The sequence below is a fragment of the Rhipicephalus microplus genome, chromosome 10 (assembly GCF_043290135.1).
Source record: "Rhipicephalus microplus isolate Deutch F79 chromosome 10, USDA_Rmic, whole genome shotgun sequence".
In the NCBI taxonomy this organism is placed as follows: Eukaryota; Metazoa; Arthropoda; class Arachnida; order Ixodida; family Ixodidae; genus Rhipicephalus; species Rhipicephalus microplus.
In genome coordinates, this window is record NC_134709.1 from 10,988,242 (window position 1) to 11,011,566 (window position 23,325).

Sequence of the window (23,325 nt, forward strand, 5' to 3'; positions counted from 1 at the left end):
AGTCATCCCCATCCCGTAAGATCTTTACAATGGTGACTTCTTATCTGCAGTACCGTATCATACAAGGAAAACTGTTTTACGTATCGACTGATCTGCTAGCAAATCGACAGCACCCCCGAGCAGCATAAAAGCATTGCACATCATTTTAGTGCGACAAAAATGTTTCCGGACCGTTCATGGCTTTCGTAGCTTCTCATCGTCACAGTTGGCAAAAAAAAAAAAACACTTCTAAAGCACTGACATTGCACGTCGAGGTGCTTTTTTTCAGCGGATCAGTACAAAAATGCGCGAGTGCCGCTGCTGATCCGTCGAACCGGAAGCCGTCGTATCCCACAGTTTCCTGCGATTGCCCATTTTACCGGTCACCTATTTCCCTCTTTAAAAAATCACCACCACCACCACAAGCACACCCTGCCACCAACGCTGCTGCACCCGTGTCGCCTCTGGAGGTCATGATGATGCTTTTTGTCAGTTGCCGCCGTAAACCGTGGCTCCCCCCAAAAGCGCCGCGATTTGTGTCGCGCGCATCAGCACCGCTCGAGATGATATCTCGAATGACGTGGCACATCATGTCGCTGAACTGGCTATAAATACGCGCTGTTGTCCTCTGACCACGTCAAGAGTGCTGCTGCAAGACAGAGTCAGGAACCAGGTCCGCGATTGCCACGCCCACCTCATCATGAAGAAGGCCGCTGTCCAGACGAATCCTGCCAAGACGACGACCGGCCAAGTGAGTTCGTCCTCTGCAAGGCAAGCGAAGATGGCAAAGCCGGTTGCCAACCATGCGGCGCCAGACCAGCCATCGTCCTCTGCGAAACGTGCGAAGAGTGCAAAGCCGGCTGCCGTCCCTGACCAGCCATATTCGCCCCCTTGTACTCGGTCGCAGCAACAGCGCTTCGAGAAACAATCTGCGCTCCAGGGTACGTTCACGGAACAGCGGCAAGGCTCGCGGCAGGGCACCAGCCGCCCCGTCCTTGCGGACAGCGGGAACAAGCTTCCACCGAAGAAACATGGCGCACCGGCAAAAGCGGCTGCATCTTCCCGCCGACAGTGACCAACAGCAGAAGCGCTACGTAAGCCAACCTCGCCGCTCTTCGACAAGGTGGCTCTTCACCGAAGCGAAAGTGCGCCATTTTTTTTTAGCTTTAACTCCCACATGTCTCGTCTTTTTTTTTAATTTTTTAGCATCCATCTTGATTTTAAATAAACTTCCCAAGTTCTTGAAACGAAAGTGAGCATGGCTCGCTGCGGGTAGCCAGAAGCACTGCCGCCTGGATTGAAGCGCGCCGATGCTTTAGGCGACCATGCCAGAAGCTTCCAGGATGTTGGAGGCTCTATGAAAGGACTCCGGTTAGCAGACTCGCACAAGATTTCAATTGCGACAATTGTGCGACGGGTGCCTTCCGACGGGTGCCTTCCTCTGAGGGCGGTATTCTAAAGCCCGTTTCACCGTGCGAGGTGGTGCGAGTACGAGTGGCAGCGAGCATTTGGAGCAAATCTCTATTAAATGCGAAGCATTTCTCTCCGTACTGCAAGCACTTCTGGTGTCGATCTGCGTATCTATCCGCTTACGTCTGGGAGCTCTCGTGATCACCCGCTTAACTTGGCGCGAACCAAAATTAGTGTCGAAGGGTCTGATGGTATGACTAATTCGACGCGCTGGTCAACACGTGTATCAAGTCAAAATACCGTCCCGTACGTCGCCAAACACTTCCCGCGAGCGGGTATGTGCCACAGGTGATTGAAACTTCGCATCTGCCCAGGAACAACGATAACAAACATGGGCAACTTTAACGCGTGAGCGTTAAGAAAACCCTGGCGTGGGCAGCATTGACTCGACGAATGCAAAGAAATAATGCCGGGGTCCCTGCAGCAATCGAACCCAAGCTGCTTTCGTGGCAATCAAGCATTCTACCACAGAGCCACGCCAAGCCTCGGAACTGCTTTTCGAATAGGCCCTAATGTTCGTGAAACGTCAGTTGTGGTCGCAGTGCTGGATATCTCATTTTATAAAGCTTACACATGTAAACTCTTGATACATCCGTCACGTCAGGTTAACATCAATTGTAGTTGGACGCCATGCGCTGGAGTTGATTTATGTAGCTGTGTCCGGGGCTACCATTTTCGAGAGCACTAGCGCTTCATATCAGCTTATCGCTTCTGGTGTTGCTGATACTAATGTTCCTGTAGATACGATGGATAGGCACGTGCGAATGGGTTATATAAACGTCTGCAATTCTTCAACACATGTCTGTGCGTGCAACATTTATATATATATTTAGCGTCATTCCATGACCTGTCGCTCAATAACAAAAATTACAACACGGTCACCTACCACACGGCATGCTTCGAATAACATCGATTTCCACGGTACGTCGGATCTGCCGAATTTTTCGCTTTGCTTGTGTGTCTCGTGTAACTTTCTTGCTCGAACAATGCGGCGTACTGTCGCGTTCTGTGTGGTGAACATGTCCCAAAAGTATACACGTTCGTAGGAGCGCATGAAGACCCCACTAGCGTTTTAGTAGTATTCGATTGCGGTGTTGTGTGTGCTCAGCGAAGACTATTGTGATCGAACTATAACCATTTCGCTCCGTTGTACGTTTGCGTGCGTGAACCCCTGCTTAACTTAATTATTGTAACCAGGTTGAAATGTTAGAATGACTCGCTCGCTGGATTCCGTGCCGACCGGTTGTGCCCTCGCGATCTCCGACGACAGCGCAGCTCTGGCCGACTGGGTTGGTCCTACGTCACCTCCTGCCGCCGGTCTCATACGACGACGTCAGCGCAGCTCTGGCCGACTGGATTAGCCCTACGCCATCTCCTGTCGCCGACAAGAGCTCTCGCAAGTGGTGCCCCGTCCTCGGACTTCTGTGACGGTGTTTCCATCTTTCCTATCTCTCTTATGTCGTCGCTCGCTGTCCTTGTGCATCTCTCTCTCTCTACCTTTAATCCTATGCTTTTAATCCCTCCTCACCCCCATCTCTTGTGAGCTACTGTTGAGGTGTCGCGCGCTGATGCAGACAGTTACGGGGCTCACTTTTCTTTTCCCTCTTATAACCACAATCTCTCTATATATATTAGAATTCACTGACTGAAAAGGGCATCGCGACAGTGTCCTTTGTGCGACGATCGTTGGTCTCGAACGACGTGACGTGAGTGTCCTTTGGTCTACTTGATACGCAGCACGGTATTGTCGCACGTCGACATAGGTTTCCATCGTCGGCTTTGTGTTTTTCAGCCTCTTAGTAATAATGCCACGCAATATGTACCGTTATCACCTAGTAGTTGAAATAAAAGCTCGGCTACATAAGATTTTTGGTCACTTTGGACTGCACAAGGGGTCAAGGCAACATCTGCCAAAACGAGTCGAAGTCGCGCCACAGAATTCATTTGAGATATAGCGCGCACTCGTGGTACCGACACCACCACAGAAGTCAAGACAAAACGCAAGCTGGTCAACACTTGTTTGAGACGTAGTACGCGATAGCCGAGTAGCAATGCATCCTTGAGCTTTTTCACGAAATTGCGCGTCGTGCTGTGCATGGACTGTTACAAAGAAGACTTCTGCGTATTAAGTCGTTAGCAATGCGGCAGCTTGCCTGGCGTCGTTATCGAAGCTGTATTTTGTTCACGTATGGTGGGCGAGTTGCACGTGATCTTGCTAACATACTACCTGATCGTATCCCAGATGCCTGCTGTTCCGCCTTATTTTCAGCGTATGTCTAGCTCCTAGCCACATACTTCCAAGCAGGCATTGCAGAAAAAAAAAACAACAACAACAACGCGCAAGCGGCGTAGTTTCGTTTGTTTCAACGGCGGTACACGATGGCTCAGATCAGTGCGGTGGCTGTCCCAGCGTTCGATTTTGCAATCTTGAGGCGGGTTCTTTTAGGATTCCCACACACGTGACCACGACGTTGTCCCGACGGAAACTAGCTGGCTGACCCTATAGCTGCCGGCGCAGTGTCAGAAATCTGAAAACGTAAGATTCCGGCAAAAAAAAAAAAAACGATGAAGAAATTGCACATCTGGACAACCATGGTGGGATGCGGAAGCTTTGTGGTCGACGATGGCGCTCGACGATGCTGTTGCGCTTCGACTTTCCGAGCCCGGAGTTCGAGGTCGGCTTTATAACGCCGGCGTTCCGCTTAGACGTGCCGAACCCGTGTTTCTTCCGTAGAAGTTTCCTGCCAAGGTTGACGTTTACGTTCGGCTTCCCGCGGCTGTGGCGCTGCCGCCCGACGTTGTCTATGGAGTTTCGCACACTGTTGCAGAGAGAGCGAATGGACGCTTTGTACTGCACCGCGTCACTTGCGCAACCCACCTGCGTGTATACCTTTAGAGAGAGAGAGGGAGTTATATGCGATAATTTGCTATGCCGCACCAACGGTGGAGAGGGCAGGAGGGGAACGTACACCTGCGTAGAAGAGGAGGATGAGGGAGAGTTGCGCGTGAGCAGTACGGTGCAGACGCCGCAGAACGGACACTGCACCGATCATAAGATGCTGTCGCACCTAAAGATTCCGTCATCGGGAGTCGAACCACCCTCACTCCACAGTGCGCGGGCCGGCTTGAATCAACCAGAGGTCGTACGTTCATATCAGCTTCCCAAAGGCGAGCTATTTATGTACACCATTTACCGCTGTCAATACTCGGAGCTCGGTGGATTCAACGTGCAAGTTCTCGTTACCAAGTTCAACAAACGAGGCGGAGAGCTTCGCTCGTCTCGCACCACACCATGATTCGCAGGTTTCGATGCGCTCGCTTATCACGTGACGGAGATGGTTTTTACGTCTCGAGCTTTCACGGTAAGTTCGTGAGCACGAAAGCAGCGCCTCCTCTATTTTATCAATGCCGCTCGGTCCAGCCCTTCATACCCTCTCGTCTAGCCCTTTCCTGCTCTCGCCCATTGCCTAGCCTTCATGTGTGCTTTGCGATCGTGGGGAAGAGAGCCATTCATGCAGTGCCTTACGACAGGAATAACATAAAGTAAGTTTTTTGTTCAATTGTGTACAGATCCGTAGGACAGCGTCTTGCAGTCAAAGGCTCAGTAAGTGATACGGTGTTTTGAGATGCCGTGTCGCCGTTCGTGGCGCAATGCAGGCAACCAATAACTAGCACCGTGAGGTGGTGGCGGCACCGCTTTCTACCCTATTAAAGGTATACATGGCAAATACATGACATGCACTTATAAAGTACTTAGGCGTAACACTTCCCTGTGCCAGCAAATACGTTTTACATGGCATGAAACAATGCAAGATTCGTGCAACTAAAGTGCAGCCGCAAAATCCATAAGGCAATGCTATATCAAACTGGATAACATCTGCCTGAACCGCTTGAGGCCCTGCAGCTTAATGTGAATGAGATAAGTACAATCACTTAATTTTTGAACAAGAATATGGACAGCTCATCCAAATATTTTCATAGGTGCAGCACTAAAGTGTACAACTTCACAAAGGAGATCACTTCTTTCCTTTAGCATTTTGCAACTCCCACTAAATTTCATGCTTACTTATACGCAATGACACGCAAAGTATTCCTCCATATGCAAAGGCTTGCTACAGGCATGATTTCAGCTCTTTCTATGATGCTATCAAGTTTAGTTCATTTCAATTATGACAATTATTTTATGACATTGCCATTATAAACAATAAATTATGTCCCCTATGCTTCCCTTGGCTTGTCTATTGGATTCATTAGGAAATACATGTGTATGTAATATATATATGAGAAGACAAGAGACACAATTTAGCAATTGTCTTAGTTTTATTTGCAACGGTTTTGACCGGTGGACTGTTCTTCGTCAGGGTTTGTGAACTTATTCACAAACCCTGACGATTCTAAATCTAAAAAGGTTTTCGGCACTCGGTGTACTTCTTACAAGTGCACATTTCCACTCAAGACAGCTGCATCATATTGTTCATGAATAATACTTCACTGGAGGCTTTCCATTTATTTAAAATGTAACTAGCAGTTCTGCTTGTGCTGTTATATATACAAATACTACACAACAAAACAAAAAACTCTACATAATATGCCAATAAATTGGATATGAAAATATATTTAGGCACACTAAACATGCCATTTAACAGATAACGAAGTGATACCACTATGTATGTTTTAGAAGTGCAAGTGTAAATGTGTGCTAGGTGTGCAGCTACACTTGAGAAAAGCAGACACTGCCAATCAATCATCGTACTCTTCAATGACGATTTCCTCATCGGAGTAGTCATGGTCATCCAAAACTGCCTCCACATTCCTGCATGTGTAGTTCACAGAAAGTTCCATTTCGCTGTCATCCAGGGTGTCTGGCTCGTTAAGGCTTGTTTGACTGCCGTCGTCGTGCAAATTCAGGAATGACTGAATTAGTTCAAATAGCGGCACAAAAAAAAAGAATCGACGACTGCTGGGGCAATCACTTACCGAAAGAATGTTCTGTTCGACAGAGTGCCAATTTCTTCAACGAGTGCTCTCCTGGTGTTTGCTAACATTAGAAAAAGATGGTACAAAAGTTACCGCAAGAACCAACTTGAGTAAAAGTGCGGGCAACATCTTGCTTGGGCAAAGTACAATGAACCCCCCTCAATGTGCTCCTCACTATTTTTCTCGAGAATAATGCTCCTGAAGTCTGACCCCGAAAAAAATGAACATATTAAAATCCCCTTTTCAAGTGTCGTTCCCGCAATGTTCCTGCCAGAATTTACAAGCCCTCACTGCGCTAGATGTGCTGAGAAGGTACGACTATAAGTCTGGTAATGTGGACAGCCAAAAGGCTATCCAAATACTCAAAAGATGTTTGGTTCCGTAAGAAGTGGGAAAGAAGTGTTAGATTTCCATCAAGGACTCCTTCAAAGAGGCCCTTCAACACTTTTTGAGGTAGGTCTAACAACACTCATCGGTAACCGAAGCTCTTGAGCATATGTCAGCCAAACATTAATCTGAAATTTACAAATTTACAATGAATTATCAGTCACCTAGAAGCTACTCACACTTTTCTCTATGGTATACGATATCCACAAAACAACCACGTCCTAAACACAAAGTCCATTGGCTGATTTGAGCTTCTTGATCCGGATGATTACCACAGACACCGCAGGATGTTGCAACATGCTTGTGCTGCATTCTACAGGGTGTTTCAAGAAATGTGTCCAAAATACCTAAAAAAATCAAGAAATATCAGTACTTGCTCAGTGTCTTCACAAGCTTTTTCTGTAGCATCAGGCATCTTAAGGCAGTTGAAGACATCCTTGGGGACAGTAATCAAGAAAATTAGGTCAACTTTTTAATTAGCCCAGTTTTGGTTAAGTCAAAAGAAATAATTCAAGTCCTTCATGCGAAGTACCTGTTGCAGCTTCGAGGTTTCACAAAAGCGGCCTCTAGTAATAATTGCAAAATAATGAAATGCTCCCGAATTCAGCAGCGAAACTAAAATGCAGACGAGTACAACTGCCCCGTTCGAGTCTTTCAGAATGAGTGAGCATCATTATGTCAACCATCAACTGACCTAGTTGAGTGAGTGTGTGCGCTGTGCTTGTAATAATATCGCTCATGACACACATACGTTAACAAACAGGGAGGACCTTCACCTCTGTAGTCGTTGTCTTGAATAGTAACATCATTCTAGCCATCTGCTTGTTTCACTCATCGTTGCTTTGGTTTCGTCATTGAAATTGCCTGAATTTCATCCCACCACAACAATTAACAGGGGCCGCCTTTTCTATATCTCTCAGCTGTGAGGGGTTTTTCACATGAAAAATTTCGATTCTCCCATATGACATAACTGCATAACTCTACTAATTAGAAACTTCATTTACCTTTCTTAATTACTATCTTAAATGATGTCTTCAACCATTTTAGGATGACAGTTGCCACAAGAAAAGCCATTGTGAACACAGGGAGTAACTATCACATTTTGTCTAATTTTTCAAAGATCTTGGACACATTTCTTGAAACACCCTGTATAACGCGAGCTTTATAATATACACGCAAACCTGAATATAACGAAATTTCATCGTACCAGAAAAGCGGTTCATTATATTCAAAAAATCAATTTAGAGGTTACTTTTAACACTGCATCGAGTGCAAGACTATTTTCCATTTATTTTGTTATAACTGATATTTCGTTATATTCATGCTCCTAATATTTTGATGTTAGAGTGTAAAATTGCAACAGCTTGCTCACGGTCACGCTGAAAGTAAGCCACACATTCTAAAAAAAAAGCGTGCTGAAGGTCATGATGCATGCTTAGGAATGGGCATAGCTTCTCGATCCATTGACATCCACCACTCTGCAGCTTGCAATACCCTCACTGGTACGAAGGGAGAGCAAAAGCGCTTCAAGGGGTGGTGCCACCAATTTTGTGGAATGCGTGTTCTTTGCTGTAGGCGTTTCCTTCGGCTCCAGGAAGCATGATACACGCACCAAGATTCGTGTATTTTCGCTAAATAATTTAATAGTGTTCCACTTATGTGGACCATTTTCTGTTTCGGTTTCGCGGCAGTGAGTTGGGCAGTGACGTCAATGCATAGGTGGCTTAGTCAGGTGACCACACAAGGCTGTGACGTACATCGTGCCAAGTTTCATCTGCTCTCACACACGTGCCACACAAGCACCAGCAAGAAAAACACACTGACAGTCGTCGTGGCCAACTGCAGTAGCATCCAGGCACTGGCAAGGCAGAAGGCAGCCAGAAGAAAACAAAGCGTTTATACTTACAACGTATGTACAGTATGCTGAAAGAGGGGGGGGGGAAGCCCCGCTGCTGTTGGACGCGCACAGCGTCTCTGACGGATGCCTTCATTGTCCGTAAAGGATGCGTAGAGTGTCTTTTCGAAAGCACTTAGTGTCCTCGAGCGACGCGCACAGTCTATCTGCAAGGGACGCCAGCACGCTCGTAACAGCAGCCTCATTTCGGAGATGGCGGAGGTCACTCACGTCACTACAAAACTGGTGTGACGTCATGACAACTGCCGTTGCTTCTCCTATTCTGAAACGTCAGTGTTTCTGCGCAAGCGATGGAACTAGATCGCGAGAGTGAGCATTCAGGTACACTTTTAAAAGTGAATTGAAATATATTTTACGTGTTTGTTGTGTCCGACCCTTCGTGTGGAGAGTCCTTGCATACAGAGGAAACCCACAAAAGGCTTGGGGTAGCCTCGAAATTTGGTGGCACCGCCCCTTTAATGCGTACAACAAATCTCTGCAACTCCACTCGTACTAGACATATTTTAGAAATTCTTGCGGCAGTCATTTCATGGCGCAACAAACTCTTTTGACGCAGTCATTCCTTGCTTACTAGGAAAAGTGTTGCAGAGCCCCTTTAATCCCTGACCAGACGATTATATTCTTTTTCACTGTGTAATTTTTCAGTGTATAATGCATCCGTTATATTATTTACCAGTACCTTCTCACGATCTTAAATGCAGATTTATGTTAGACATTTCCTGAACACTGTGTTCATTTTTTTTGCAGTAGCGTGAAGGGTGTATTAGAGGAGTAATACTGCACACCCTTAGGATGAGACTCACACAACTGAAGTCCATTTTTCTGAAGCAGAGCTAAGTATGGCACCCTGTCCAATTGCAGCTCCCGTCCTGAACTGTGCTGTCCTGCGTGACAACAAAGATACAAAAGAAAAAAAAAAGAAAACTGTTAGAAACGAAAGTGCTTACTCTAGAGCAACAGATCAAGGGATCACAATTTGTGTTAAGCACATTGCATTTTTTTCCTTTTCTCTGACAGTGCCTGCAACTCCAGCAAGCCCATTCCTTTATTATTTTATTTCATGCGTAAAATTCGTTTACCACCACATTGCTACCGAGTTACAGTATGTCCAGACCAGATGTCTTCAGCTTTTATTGTCGATTTTCAGCAGATATGAAAATATATTTCACCTAAGTGGGTACCCTGATGGGTTCCAGCAGATGTGAACAAAGATTTCATTAAGCCAGTACTACTACAACCTGACCATTCTCAGGTAAAGGCTGCAGCATGATTTTTTTTATAAGAGCTTGTCTGTAATGGGCAAACTTGAGAAAGAGAATCTGTTATCTTGCCTTTAAATGCCACTCGCAGGTCATAAAGTTTCTGCCTGATCTGAAAGAAAACCATAAGTCAATTCAAGTACAAAGTAGAGTCACAGTGAGAACCTTCTTTTGACAAAAAATTGACTGCAAAAAGATACTGAAATAATTGAACAGCCTGGAAAAACTAATTGAAAATACTGAGAAAAATATCAATTTTGTCAAACCAGAGTGCCGGTTACATCATGTATGGTGTGATGCTTCACTAATGAAGCCCCATTGCATGCAGCTAAACAAAAAAAATGTATGTACACTAATTTCCGGTGATAAAGATGAGCGAAGCTTTCCCATTCATTTACACCAGCGTAGGTGCAAGTATGACTGGGTGTAGCAGTATGGCACCAAATGCTATGCTCACCGCACCAAATCGGCACTCTAAAAAAAGTTAGATGAACACAGAATTAAAACAAGTTAGATGAAGCAAAAACAAACGAATTTTAAGATGCGTTGAAATTGAGGAAATAAACTTGTAATTGTAAGCAATTGTAATTTCCTTCTCAGCTGCCACATTTCCTGCTCTGTGGCATAGTGTGTGCACCATGTCTCTAAAATGAGGTGAGATATAAAGAAGTGTCACAAATTGAAAACTTCTCACAGGAGCAGTCAAAAAAAACTGAAGAACTTTTACTTCTGGTAGGAGCATCTGTGTGTGCAAATGCGGTTGCTGCTCCTTTCTGATTTTCTTTAGAATCCAGGATTGTTTTTTTTTAAACATCCACATCGTGAAAAGTGAGCTTTGTGGTTTACCAAAACAATTGATGAGGTCCCTGTTTTCCCCGATTGACATCGCTTACAAGACAATGGCTTTATAGCCTAAGAGTGAAAGAGCATTGCATTTTGCACTCAAGCAAATGAGTAAGCCAAGATTGTGGGTGTAATCGAAAATGACCTAGTAATGATGAAGATGCTGGTTCCGAACAAAGTGTTTTTAAAAATTTTATTAATTGAACTCTCAGAAGGTTTTGCCGTATATGTACAGTGGCAGTTCTCAATCTTGAAAAGAGCGTTCCACAGCAAGTGTGGAACGCTCTTTATGTGCCTGTTTGGCGTCATGCAGCACGTAAACTTATTACGAGCAGGCAGCTGACCCAATAATCCCTCATATGCTACCTGAAAGCACCAAGTCTGACAGAACAAGACCCATGCTATGAATGAATGAAGAAAAGAAGTGTACATTTAAGGGCTTAAGTAATCTGCTAGAGCGACACCTCGTGTTGACGAATTTTTCATCCCTATTAAACATAATGCAGTCCTCATTTGATGCTGGCAACAAAATTATATGCCTGATTTTTTTCCCCCATCTTTTCCAGACCAAACAAATTTTGCATTTAATATCTGCACTAAGCTAATTTGATATTCTAAAAACAAGCTTCTTTTATTTTTTTTTTTTTTTCAAAACATTCAACTCTCAAAGGGTTGAATTACAAATTGCAGGAGTTCCCAAAGTGCACTGCTTGACTGGTTGATCACATCATAGGCTATTGTCAGTATTAAACTTCTTCATTCAAACTAGCTTCTTACTCTGCACTGCCAAATACAGTCTCTGCATCTTAATTATTCTTTTCACACTGCATATGTATTTTACTAGCCTGTCTTGTGCTGAAAAAAGCTTTTAATAATTATTCAAAAAGCCCATACTCTGCCGTAATCATTCCAGTCGTTATAAGAAAACATTGAGTACTATATAAATTAGCAAAAACAAAAATTCTTGCTACTGGCACTCGCACCTCCCTACCCTAAAACCAACCGAAAGAGCGGTCACCCGTGCTTACATCTCTGAAGGCAGCTGACCACTGTGGCTTGCTCAGTGGCTTCCACCCAACACCTTTGGTACCCTGCTGTGACAGGCTGGATATTACTCCTCTTGTCACCACTGACATGGCATGTTTTTCCATCACATTCTCACTCTGTTAGTAAAAATGGGGAAAAAAATGGTGAACACATTAACGTAAGCACTATGAAAATCTTAGCAGATTACAATGAAAGAAGAGCCAATACTCATCTGCTAAAGCTGAGCACATAGCGTAAGCAGCAGGACAAACTTCACACTTGTCATCGATACTTGTCTGTTGCCCCTTGGCACATAATGCAACGAGTACTGACAATTCCGTCAGTGTAAACTGCTAAGGCTATCATTACTAACGAAACCAACAGACAATCAATCCAAGAAAAGCGTTCGGTACATTATTTGTTGCTTTTTCTAACTGTAGTGTAATGATTGTGACCTATATTGAAAAGAATTAAAATGGACAAAAAATCATTCTTTCCCTAAGTGGATCCACAACCTTTAAACTATGCGTCCGACGCTCTGCCAATTGAGCTAGATATAGAGAGCCCTCCCTCATTCACTTTATGGGGTACTCATGTGCGTTTAATCCCTGGGACCATAAGTCGGCACTGCTCATAGCCATAATAATATTGTCACAATGCAGAAACAGCAGCAGTCGAATCCAGGAAACTCACTTTAATTGTACCAAAACACTGGCAAACTGATCGGAAGAGAACCTCGTCTTCTTCTCTCGCTGCGCGTGTTCTTCGTTGTTCTCTTGGTGCTGCATATTCAATGTGGCATTTGCCCCCCTCCAGAGAGCAGCGTCCCGATGCTCTTCTACAAAAGACGGTGTAGTAGATGTATGGTGTAAATCAGTCCAAAAAGTAGGGCTTCATTCCCACAACGTGCACGATTTCTGGTTTTTGCTGGCGAGTTGTCAAGGGGCTGTCAGGAACGACCACGTAATTAACGTCGCTCAGGCGTTGTAAAACTGTGTAGGGGCCAAAATACTTCTTCAGCAATTTTTCAGACAGTCCCCGGCGGCGGATAGGACTCCATACCCAGACTTTGTCGCTGGCCCGATAGACGACATGTCGGTGTCGCAGATTATAACGTTGGGCGTCATAATTTTGCTGCTGGGTGATTCGGACGCGCGCAAGCTGCCTCACTTCTTCTACTCGTTGGGTAAAAAATACAGCGTCCAAATCGATGTCATTGCAGTCGTGCAGTAACATGGCGTCAAGCATCGTCGTCACTTCACGGCCATGAAGGAGACTGAACGGCGTTCTTCGTGTAGTTTCTTGCTGCACTGTATTATAGGCGAACGTGATGTACGGTAGAATGTCGTCCCAGTTCTTGTGATCCACGTCAACGTACATACTCAACATGTCGGCAATAGTCTTGTTGAGGCGTTCTGTTAAGCCGTTGGTTTGTGGATGATAGGAAGTGGTTTTCCGATGGGCTGTTCCACTGAGCTCAAGCACTGTCTTCAGGAGCGCGGCCGTGAAAGCGGCACCTCGATCCGTTATTATGATTGTTGGAGCACCATGCCTCAGGACGATATTTTCTACGAAAAATCGTGCGGTTTCAACGGCGGTGCCACTTGACAAAGCCTTTGTTTCTGCATAGCGCGTAAGATAATCAGTGGCGACTATTACCCACTTGTTGCCAGCATGGGAAGTCGGGTATGGTCCAAGGAGATCCATTCCAATTTGGGCAAAAGGTACCGTGGGCACTTGAATTGGTTGTATTAGTCCAGCTGGTTTTAACGGTGGCGATTTTTGTCGTTGGCAATCGAGGCACATTCGCACGTAATGCTTCACAATAGCTGGAAGTCTTGGCCAGTCGTATTTCTGTTGAATTCTGGCCAATGCGCGTGTGTATCCGAGATGACCAGACGTTGGCTCATCGTAGCAAGCACAAAATATCTCCTCACGAAGTGACGTCGGAACGACAAGTAGGTGGGTGCTTCCTCTGGGAGAAAAGTTCTTCTTATAGAGAACACCACTACGAAAGCAGAATGACAGCAGGCTCTTTGCAAATCTTCTAGGGACGGTTGTTGTCCGGCCATTCAAAAATTCAATAAGAGGAAGCAACTCACTGTCTTCTTTCTGCTTGCACGAAATCGTAGTGGTGTCAACGACTCCTACAAACGCCATGCTGTCATCTTCTGTGTCATCGTCGCGCTTTATCGGTGACCTTGATAAGCAATCGGCGTCGACGTGCTGCCGTCCGGACTCATACACGACCGTCATATCAAACTCTTGAAGGTGTAAGCTCCACTGTGCGAGCCAACCAGACAGGTCTTTCAAGTTGGTCAGCCAGCAAAAAGAATGATGGTCGCTGACTACGTGGAAGGAACGACCATAGAGGTACGAACGAAACTCCATAACCCCCGATACGACAACAAGACACTCTTTTTTCGTTATGGAGTAGTTGGACTCGGCGCGGGAAAGCGTCCTACTAGCATATGCGATCACACGCTCGGCTGAGTCTTGCCACTGGACCAGTACAGCGCCTAAACCCACGTTGCTGGCATCTGCATGGACCATGGTAGGAGCATCCTCATCAAAGTGAGCAAGCACAGGCGGAGTCTGCAGGCGTTGTCGGAGATCGTCAAATGCCACCTGTTGATCGTCGCCCCATGTGAACGAAACGTCTTCTCTTGTGAGTCGTGTTAACGGCGAGGCTATGTGGGAGAAATTGGCAATAAACCTTCGGTAGTATGCGCATAGGCCAAGGAAACGCCTGACTGCTTTCTTGTCTTTTGGTACCGGAAATTTTCTGATGGCCGCAATCTTATAGGGATCAGGTCGAACACCTTCATGGCTCACCACATGGCCTAAAAATTGAAGCTCCTTGAAACCAAAATGACACTTCTCGGGTTTCAGTGTCAGGCTGGCAGACCTTATTGCCCTGAATACCGATAGCAGCCTGCTCAGGTGTTCTTCAAATGTTTTTGAAAAAACAATGACGTCACCCAGATAGACCAGACATGTTTGCCACTTAAGGCCTGACAGAACGGTATCCATCCGTCTCTGAAATGTTGCGGGGGCTGAGCACAATCCGAATGGCAAGACTTTAAATTCATAAAGCCCGTCAGGCGTTACAAAAGCCGTTTTTTCTCTATTTTGCTCGTCGACCTGAATTTGCCAATACCCACTTTTGAGGTCCATTGACGAAAAGTAGCGTGCATACCTCAGCCTGTCAAGTGAATCATCGATGCGCGGTAATGGGTATACGTCTTTCTTTGTCACACGGTTCAGCTTGCGGTAGTCGACACAAAATCGCAAGCTTCCGTTTTTCTTTTTAACCAGCACTACCGGCGATGCCCAAGGACTTCTTGACGGCTGGATGACGTCGTCATCGAGCATTTTCTTCACTTGTTCCTGGATTGCTTCACGCTCTTTCGGTGCTACGCGGTATGGGTTCTGTCGTATTGGCCTTGCCGTCTCCTCCGTTATTATCCGATGCTTCGTCAGTGGCGTTTGACTGACCCTCGAGGTCGATGAAAAACAGTATTTGAACTGGTGAAGAAGATCTACTAGACGCTGTCTCTGCGCTGGTGACAAATCCGAGCTTTCGTCAATAGGTGGTGGGGCTGACGTGGCTTGCGGCTCGTCCTGTTGTACTACACAGCACTCGCGGATTTCGGTGATCTCGTCGAAGTAGGCAACTGTAGTGCCTTGTGTAATGTGTCGTTGCTCGTTGGTAAAATTCGTCAACAGAACCTCTGCTTCACCGCACACAACACTGACGATACTTCTGGCAATTGCAACACCGCGAGAGAGTAGGAGCGTCAATACTTGTTCAGCGATTCCTTCTCCAATATTCTGCTCGCTGCACGTGATTGAAACAAGGCGGCACGATACCTGGTGTTTAACATCCCAAAACCACGATATGATTATGAGGGGTGCCGTAGTGGAGGACTCCGAAAATTTTGACCATTTGATGTTCTTAAACGTGCACTGACATTGCACAGTACAAGGGCCCATAGCGCTTCACCACCATCCACATGCGACCATCATGTCCGGGATCGAACCCGCAACCTTTTGAGTCAGCAGATGAGCACCCTAACCGATACACCACTTCTCGCCAAGGAAATGAGTGCGGAACACACTTTTTGCCAGATGGCATCACGTGGCACGTGACCATTGCAAGAGGTGGTAGCTGATCATTAAACCCTTGCATGCTACCTGAGGTTGTCATTGTCACACAGGCTTTCACATGTCACAGAATGTCATTAATCACAGTCACAATGACAGATGACATCGCAAGGTAGCTGATGGTCGATGAAGAACATGGTTTAAGACCACTCTACCAGATCGTACATAAAAATTGCTCGTAGCTGAGCACTTCAAGCTGCAACTCTTTAGCGAGGCAAGGTCTGTTAACTTACAGTCCATTCAGAGAGCAAGACATCACCATGGCAGAACCACTCCGAGCACTCAGCTACAGTGTGAATGTCAGCAGCAAAGTCGGGCATGTTGTGATGGAGAAAGAGAGCAAACGCCTCTCCTGAAATTGCCGCCCGCTCAAACACCTCCTGTACAAAGAAGACGACCAAGGTAGGCATTTTCAATTAGTATTTTGGAGGACCAAGAGCGAGTTTTCAATATTAGTTGAAATCAATAGTTTACAAGTCGTGAAAGGTGCCTTTCTGAGTGTAAACATGCAACCTACGCAATATGCAAAGAATTTTAGTAAAATTTTGATTACCATTTGAGATTAGCCCTCTTTTAGGTCTTTATTTAACAAATGCTCATACCTTTAACGTTGTTTTGAGCTTGTTCACAAGATACAGTGCATGGATGTGGCTATTTTACAAACCTATTGGTGGTGAGCTAAAGCACTTACAATTAAAAACTCTTAACAAACATGCATAATTTTTGGTGAAAAAACTAATTAATCTTTACCATGTTGCGATTCAACAGCTGTTTATTATACTGAGTCTACTTCAGATACCTCAGGAGCGATGTCAGTAGTGGGGTTTTTGTCTGGATCCTTCACTGATGGCAGGGAAAGATCACCAGCTGATGCTTCAGTACTGCCATCTGGATTGAAGAAAGGAAGCGACACTCAGTGACACCAAAAAATTAAAACGTAAAAGCTTAAATGAAAAGGGAATGAATAGTAAGCGGTTCAGGCAGATACTAGCACTCAGGTCATGGCTAGACAACACTTTAAGATCCGCTGTTGGGACTCCACTTGAGTACTCGTCTTGAAAAGAACAGAAAAAGCTGGATAAGCATGGAGCACAGTTTTTCCTTCAAAACTAATCAGGCCAAATTGTAAAGTTCACAGTTAACCATACTGTGTGTTTCAGAGCAAAACATATGAATAACAGCGCAGTGTAGACATTGTTTTTACTCAAATCCAAACTGTCCTTGTTGATTGATATGTGGGGTTTAACGTCTCAAAACCAGCATATGATTATGAGAGACGCCGTAGTGGAGGGCTCCGAAACTTTCGACCACCTGGGGTTGCACCCAAATCTAAGCACACGGGCCTACGACATTTCCACCTCCATCAGAAATGCAGCCGCCGCAGCCGGGATTCGATCCCGCGACCTGCGGGTCAGCAGCCGAGTACTTTAGCCACTAAACCACCGCTGCGGGGCTGTCCTTGTTCACGAGCCAACTGATTTCGAAAGATAAAGACAAACAAAACTAAGACCATAGAACGCAATAATTATGGGCTTGTGTGAATAGTAAATTTTAAGTTCGAAATGAATTTGAAGCAAATAGTGATTTTGGTCAAATAATTTCGAATTGAATTCGAATAGTATGTGTAAAATATTATAAAGAAATATGGGTATGTTTTATGACATAACCAAACAGCACAATATATTAAAGACGATAGTCTTTCTTGGGGAGCTTCGATGGAAAAAAGTTTGGTCCGTCTGTCTGTCTGAACATTTGTCTGTTTGTCCGCCCTAACGATACCTCAAACGGCACCGAACGGCCAACACCATCCGCAGCGCCCACCAATATTGCTCAAGGTTTAGCGTTTGTAGTTGTACGATTGTCAATTAAAAAACAAATATTGTGCATATCTGAGGCGCCATAACAACATGTCTATGTTTTGCAGGTGTTCCTTTATACTAGAAGAGGACACACATAAGTAACTCTAAGGACTGTAGCGTTTATCGCGCTGCGCTGACAGTGGAACGCAATGCTCAAGAAGGCGTTTCCAACCCTTTGCTATGATGGCACTGTGGTGGCACCTGCCCGTCGCTTTGCATTCTACACCTTATCACCTCCGCGACTGGCGCACATCTTTCTCCGCGGTCGCACGCGCCTTTGTTTTCGAAGATAAGTGCCAGATGGCGCTCGTGTTTAACGAGCCTAGATTCACTTGTTCGTCTCTGTTACACGCTCGAGGCACTCTAACGCAGCGCCTTCAGAATACCATTCACCGATTTTCTTGCGCAGAACATAAAATAAACGTTTTGTTCACTCTCTCCAGACGCAAGTCTTTCGACGACATTTACAGTGTAACAGGTAGATTCGGGCCAATTTTTTTTCCTTTCAATTTGAAACAAGGCTTGTACAAATGCCATTCTTTTCGCTTCAAAGGAAGTGGAAGCAACATTGAATAGAAGTAGGATTTGACTTATGGTAGAATGCAAGCGGTGACCTGTAAAATATGGTACGTTTTAAAACTTACTATACCTAGATCACATAAGCCAGTAGAACAAGCTTTTAAAATTAAAAAAAAAAAATGAATCGATAAGAGTATCTTTATTTAACCTTGAAGTGGGGCTTCGAAGTAGTGCGAATTTCTCTTGAATATGCATTTTCAAGTCTTAACACCACTTTGCTACACTTAAGCCACCTTCACAAGGAGTTTCATGCAAACTAATATACACTTGAATAAGCGCTTTCACGGCTTAGCACCACTCTACCACAGTGAAGCCACATTTACAAAAATCTTATGTGGATTTGTGTACACCTGAGCAGATGCTTTCACGGCTTAGCACCCATCCAATGCAGCAAAGCTACTACAAAAGATGACATGCGCATTTTTGTATATCTATTAGTGCATCTCGAATACTTCGAAATTTTCAGTAACTTAAGTTCTATTTGAAGCGAATTAAAATGCTGTAATAATCGCTCAAATATTTGAGGTATTTGAATTTTAACGGAAGCCTAAATAATGCAGAAGCCTAAAAAATTCTAGTAGAGGGCCATGCAAGTTTTTTCTATGACAATAGATGTATGAATTAAAGAGCGTCGCTTTCAAAATTGAATAGTGACCTATACTCTACCATGCTAAACATCTTGTTATTGTTGTCCTTCTTTGTCCTCTTCTTCTTTGTCTTATTATTATTATTATATTATTATTGCCTAATTTTGTTAAGCTGAAATTTCTTCCTGAAAAAAAAAAAACTTTATATACTGATTGCCCAACATTCTGCATTTTATCGCAGATTAACATGACTTTTTCTGCTCCTTTCTTTTTCTTGCTTTCTGCCTACCATTCCGCCACCAATCCACAAGTCGCCTTTTACTTATTTCTATTGCCCACCTCCAATGTTGCTCCTAAAACCAGAGGCTTTATGCACTGACATACATACACACGAGTGTACAATTACACGTCTAATTAACACATGCTTTGTTGTTTCCTTACCTTCCCCACGCATGTGCATTTATCTCCTGTATTTCATCTCAATTTATAACTATACGCTCTGAGGCGAACCGACTTCGCTTCATGCAGTGACTATCGTAAGTATCCTTGCTTATTCTGTCTTTACCCTCTTGGTAGTTACTCAGAGCTGGTTTTCTTTCCATCATTGCTATCTAGTGGATACTTTCCATCGCTATGATGTTTGACTTAATGCCCTTTGCTACCATGCCACTTACACTGCCAGCTGCATCCTCTGTAATAAGCCTCCTTGTTTTTGTTTTTTTTTTTTGTTTTTGAATGAGTCAAAAATTTTCCCATACACTTACCCAAACACTTTCTCTTCCCAGCTGCTGCCTTTCAAATTCCTTAGCCTCTCTTCAAAACTAATTTTCAAACCCCTTTCGACTTCAGCACTAGCGCATGTCTGCACGTCGTACGGTGAAGTATACCGTATTTACTCAAATCTAACGCAACATTTTACCAGATTTTTGCTACTTAAAAGTCAAACCTCACATTACAATTGAATACTGAAATTCTATTTTTTTTCCTGGATGCAATTAGAAGTCACATGTCGTGTTACAATTGTGGCTGCATTACAATCACATAAATAGGGTAGTTCGTACTCTACTATTGTTATCCTGTGCTATTCTTAGGCGTAGGTTAAACCGCAGGTTAACAAAATTGTGTAGAGAGTAAAGTAAGGTAATTTGATTGTTGCTTGGGCATTTTCCAGAAATAGGTAAGCAACACTGTTGCATGGCTCTGGCAGCTTTTAGTAACACCTTACATGTACTGCACTTTTTTGCTGACATTAGTATTGTACCATTGTTTTGAAGTCATTGCTAATGAACAAAATCCTCTAATGCAAGCCATTCAAGCAGTTTCACAACTTATGCCTTCGTTTTTATAAGAAAGCTAGCACCAAGATTCAAACATACATATGTTAATATCACTTCCTCTTCCCTCAACAAGCCCTGCAAAACAAGCGCTACAACACATTGATCAAATTAATTAGAAGCCACACACAAGCATGTGCACACACAAATGCACATGCACACATACACAAACACACCTGTTTTGGAGCAGTCTGGTTGTTTACGCTTGCAATGCAGTATTTTCCCCAGTGAATGGAACAAGGTCAGAGGCACGTCTCGTCCGATGCCACAATTACGCACATCAGGTTTAGCCGCCTTCTTTCGCCGCTTCTTGCAGGCGCCACTCCACTGTTTCTTTGCAGCAGTCTTACTTTTTACAGGGCCCATGCCTGGTACATTGTAAGAGCACACATTAGTGAATGTGGCCGAGGATGCAAACAAGGGCCTGAACAACACTCACACTGTCGAGGAGAACAGAAGAACTCAAGAGCGTTGATGGCACTACGAATGTCTCCATTGCTTGCAGCAACAATGCTGTCAATATCGTCGGCCGTGGGTTCGTGGGTGATGGCTTGCAATTGCTGCAACACAGTACAGAAAACCAAAAATAACAAAAATTGTTTATGCAACTAGGCATGCTAAATTCAAAATTTATTGACTATAGCATAAATTAGTTATGCTGTGGTGACACAATAGTAAGAATAACCACAATGAGGCACCGTTCTCACAGGTTGTCAGGAAATACTGACCATTCTAAGGTCAAAGAAATAAAAAGCAGAAGCGTTACGCTGGAACAAACAAGTTATTGTAACTGTTGCTGTCACAACAATAAAAACAACTTAATGCTGGGGGAAGTGATGCCAGGGCACATAAAGACACCAGGTATGTATTATTTTGCTTTCTCTCTTGTTCTACAGTCCAAGCACAATATCGGCGGGCAAGACCTGGCTCTTACTGCCAAGTTTTTTTTATGTTATATACAGTTACTTAAGAAACTACAAGCCTTAATAACATTGCAAATACTCACAACTCCTGCCTCATAAACTTTTGCAACCAGCTGCATATAATGTTAAAGCTTTCTTCAACAGTTACCAAGGGTGTTACTTCCATAGCATGCCACACGGTTTACTTACCACAGCTTTATCAAGCAACGCACAAAGAGCTTTTGTGACAAAGGTTGTTGCAATAGCATTGAACCTGAAAAGTACGAGATAAAGCAGAAGAATTAGAGAGGTTTGTCTTCTCTTCTTTTGCAATTAGTGCTTGCAAATTTACCAAAGAAGTTCGCTTACGTGATTTTTGTGACCTCTAGTTCCTTGATAAAAGACTCTGGGAAGAGTCTATGTTCCAGTTTGTCGGACGAATCGCTGATAATAAATACGAGAGGTGCAACAGCACATCTATGGCACATTCTTCAAAAAGAAAGAGAATCCTCACGTAAACAAGAAAAATACCAATGGCATCAAAATTTATTATCTCCACATTTAAGACTGTTTATTCAGTCATCTGGCACTTACCTGAGGACACGGTGCAGACTTTCCACGTCCCTGATAAAAATGTTTGGTATGTCCTGAAAATAAGAAATGTGTCTGTAAAAAGCTAAAGATGCAGAAACTTCAAAGGACCCCACAACACCTTTCAAAGTTATCGTAGAAATACCTCAGTACTGAACACTGTTGCCACATGGATCTGCTCCCGCAGAACCTTTTAGTGTGTGTACATCAAGCACTCGTATAAACTCGCTAAGTTCTTCACACAAAATCTATTTCTTTCTTTATTCATTGCCACGAACACACTCGAAGCTACATAGAGGAGGGGCAGTGGCACAGCAAGTGTGAAATAACAACCAAAAGGGTATGTCCCGTCATCTCAAGCCCTGGCTTTGTGCATTTTCAGTTCTTTCATCTAATTGGCCGGTTCTTCCAGTTCAGATGCACACAGCGGTGAAACGTGGTATCGCCCTGTGGGAAACTAGCACCTACACGACATGTGGTTCGACTGCCACAGCCTTTGTTTTATCAACCAATAACTGTCATGTCCGCTTGCTTGCGCCTGCTGCATCGTTGATGACAATATTGCTGAGGAGAGGGAAAGAAATGTTTGGCAGTTTCTGATACAAAATTGACAGTTTTTGACACAAAATCTGAAGTTCATCAGTAGTATTTTATGCTTACCTATTACTCTTTGCATTGTGTAATTTGTTAAGGCATTTATTAGCTGGCAACCAGCGAACATACACAATGGTGACAGTCACGGCCAAGCACGGACTCTCAGCGCGAGCAGCGTCCTTGTTGGATAGCCCCACTAGGAGGTACTCAAGAGTTCGACCCATTTCAGAGTTCGGAGGCTTGGCTACAATTACCCCGGGGTCGAAGAGGGAGCTGCCTGGTGACCTAACAGCTTGTTACTATGAGCGGGTCATAATAAGCCTTCAGGGGCTCCACGTTGACGATGTTGCGCCCACGGCGGCGCATGTCCGAAGATTGTTCAACGGGTTCGATCAGATAGTTGACGGGTGAGGTGCGCTCAATGACACGGTAGGGGCCTATTTGGGAAGTAGTTTGGAAGAGAGGCCAGCTACAGAGGTCGGGATTGAGAGCCATACAAGCGCACCAGAAAGGAACGTGGGCTCAGAAGTGGTGGAGCCATTACGAATACTCTTCTGCCGCTCTTGCTCATGTGTCGTAAAAGTCTTGGCAAGCTTGCCACACTCTTCAGCAAGCCTGGCTGTCTCAGAAATGGGTGCACACTCAGATGGATCCGGCGTGTACGGGAGTATCGTGTCCATGGTGTGCAACAGATGCCTTCCGTACAGCAAGTAGAAAGGTGAAAAACCGGTCGTGCTCTGAGGGGCGGTGTTGTAGGCGTAGGTGACGAAGGGCAGTATATTATCACAATTAGTGTGGTTGGCAGCTACGTACATTGAAAGCATGTCGCCAAAAGTGCGGTTAAACCGTTCGCTGA

The 23,325-nt window shown here is 44.5% G+C and overlaps 1 protein-coding gene across 1 annotated transcript in view; it reads right to left on the minus strand.

The window, feature by feature from the left end:
• Positions 1-5,750: 5,750 nt before the first annotated feature.
• The window catches only part of Rad17 (Rad17 checkpoint clamp loader component), a 34,039-nt gene continuing 16,464 nt past the window's right edge, over positions 5,751-23,325 (minus strand). The window contains exons 6-17 of the mRNA XM_075875024.1: positions 21,879-21,931; positions 21,654-21,773; positions 21,495-21,558; positions 20,822-20,942; positions 20,559-20,750; positions 16,823-16,911; positions 16,257-16,403; positions 11,859-11,993; positions 10,060-10,099; positions 9,514-9,612; positions 6,427-6,487; positions 5,751-6,334 (exon numbers count right to left, since the gene is read on the minus strand). Of these exons, the coding sequence (XP_075731139.1) occupies positions 6,190-6,334; positions 6,427-6,487; positions 9,514-9,612; positions 10,060-10,099; positions 11,859-11,993; positions 16,257-16,403; positions 16,823-16,911; positions 20,559-20,750; positions 20,822-20,942; positions 21,495-21,558; positions 21,654-21,773; positions 21,879-21,931 (1,266 nt within the window). The 3' untranslated portion in view covers positions 5,751-6,189. The remainder of the gene's footprint in view (positions 6,335-6,426; positions 6,488-9,513; positions 9,613-10,059; positions 10,100-11,858; positions 11,994-16,256; positions 16,404-16,822; positions 16,912-20,558; positions 20,751-20,821; positions 20,943-21,494; positions 21,559-21,653; positions 21,774-21,878; positions 21,932-23,325) is intronic.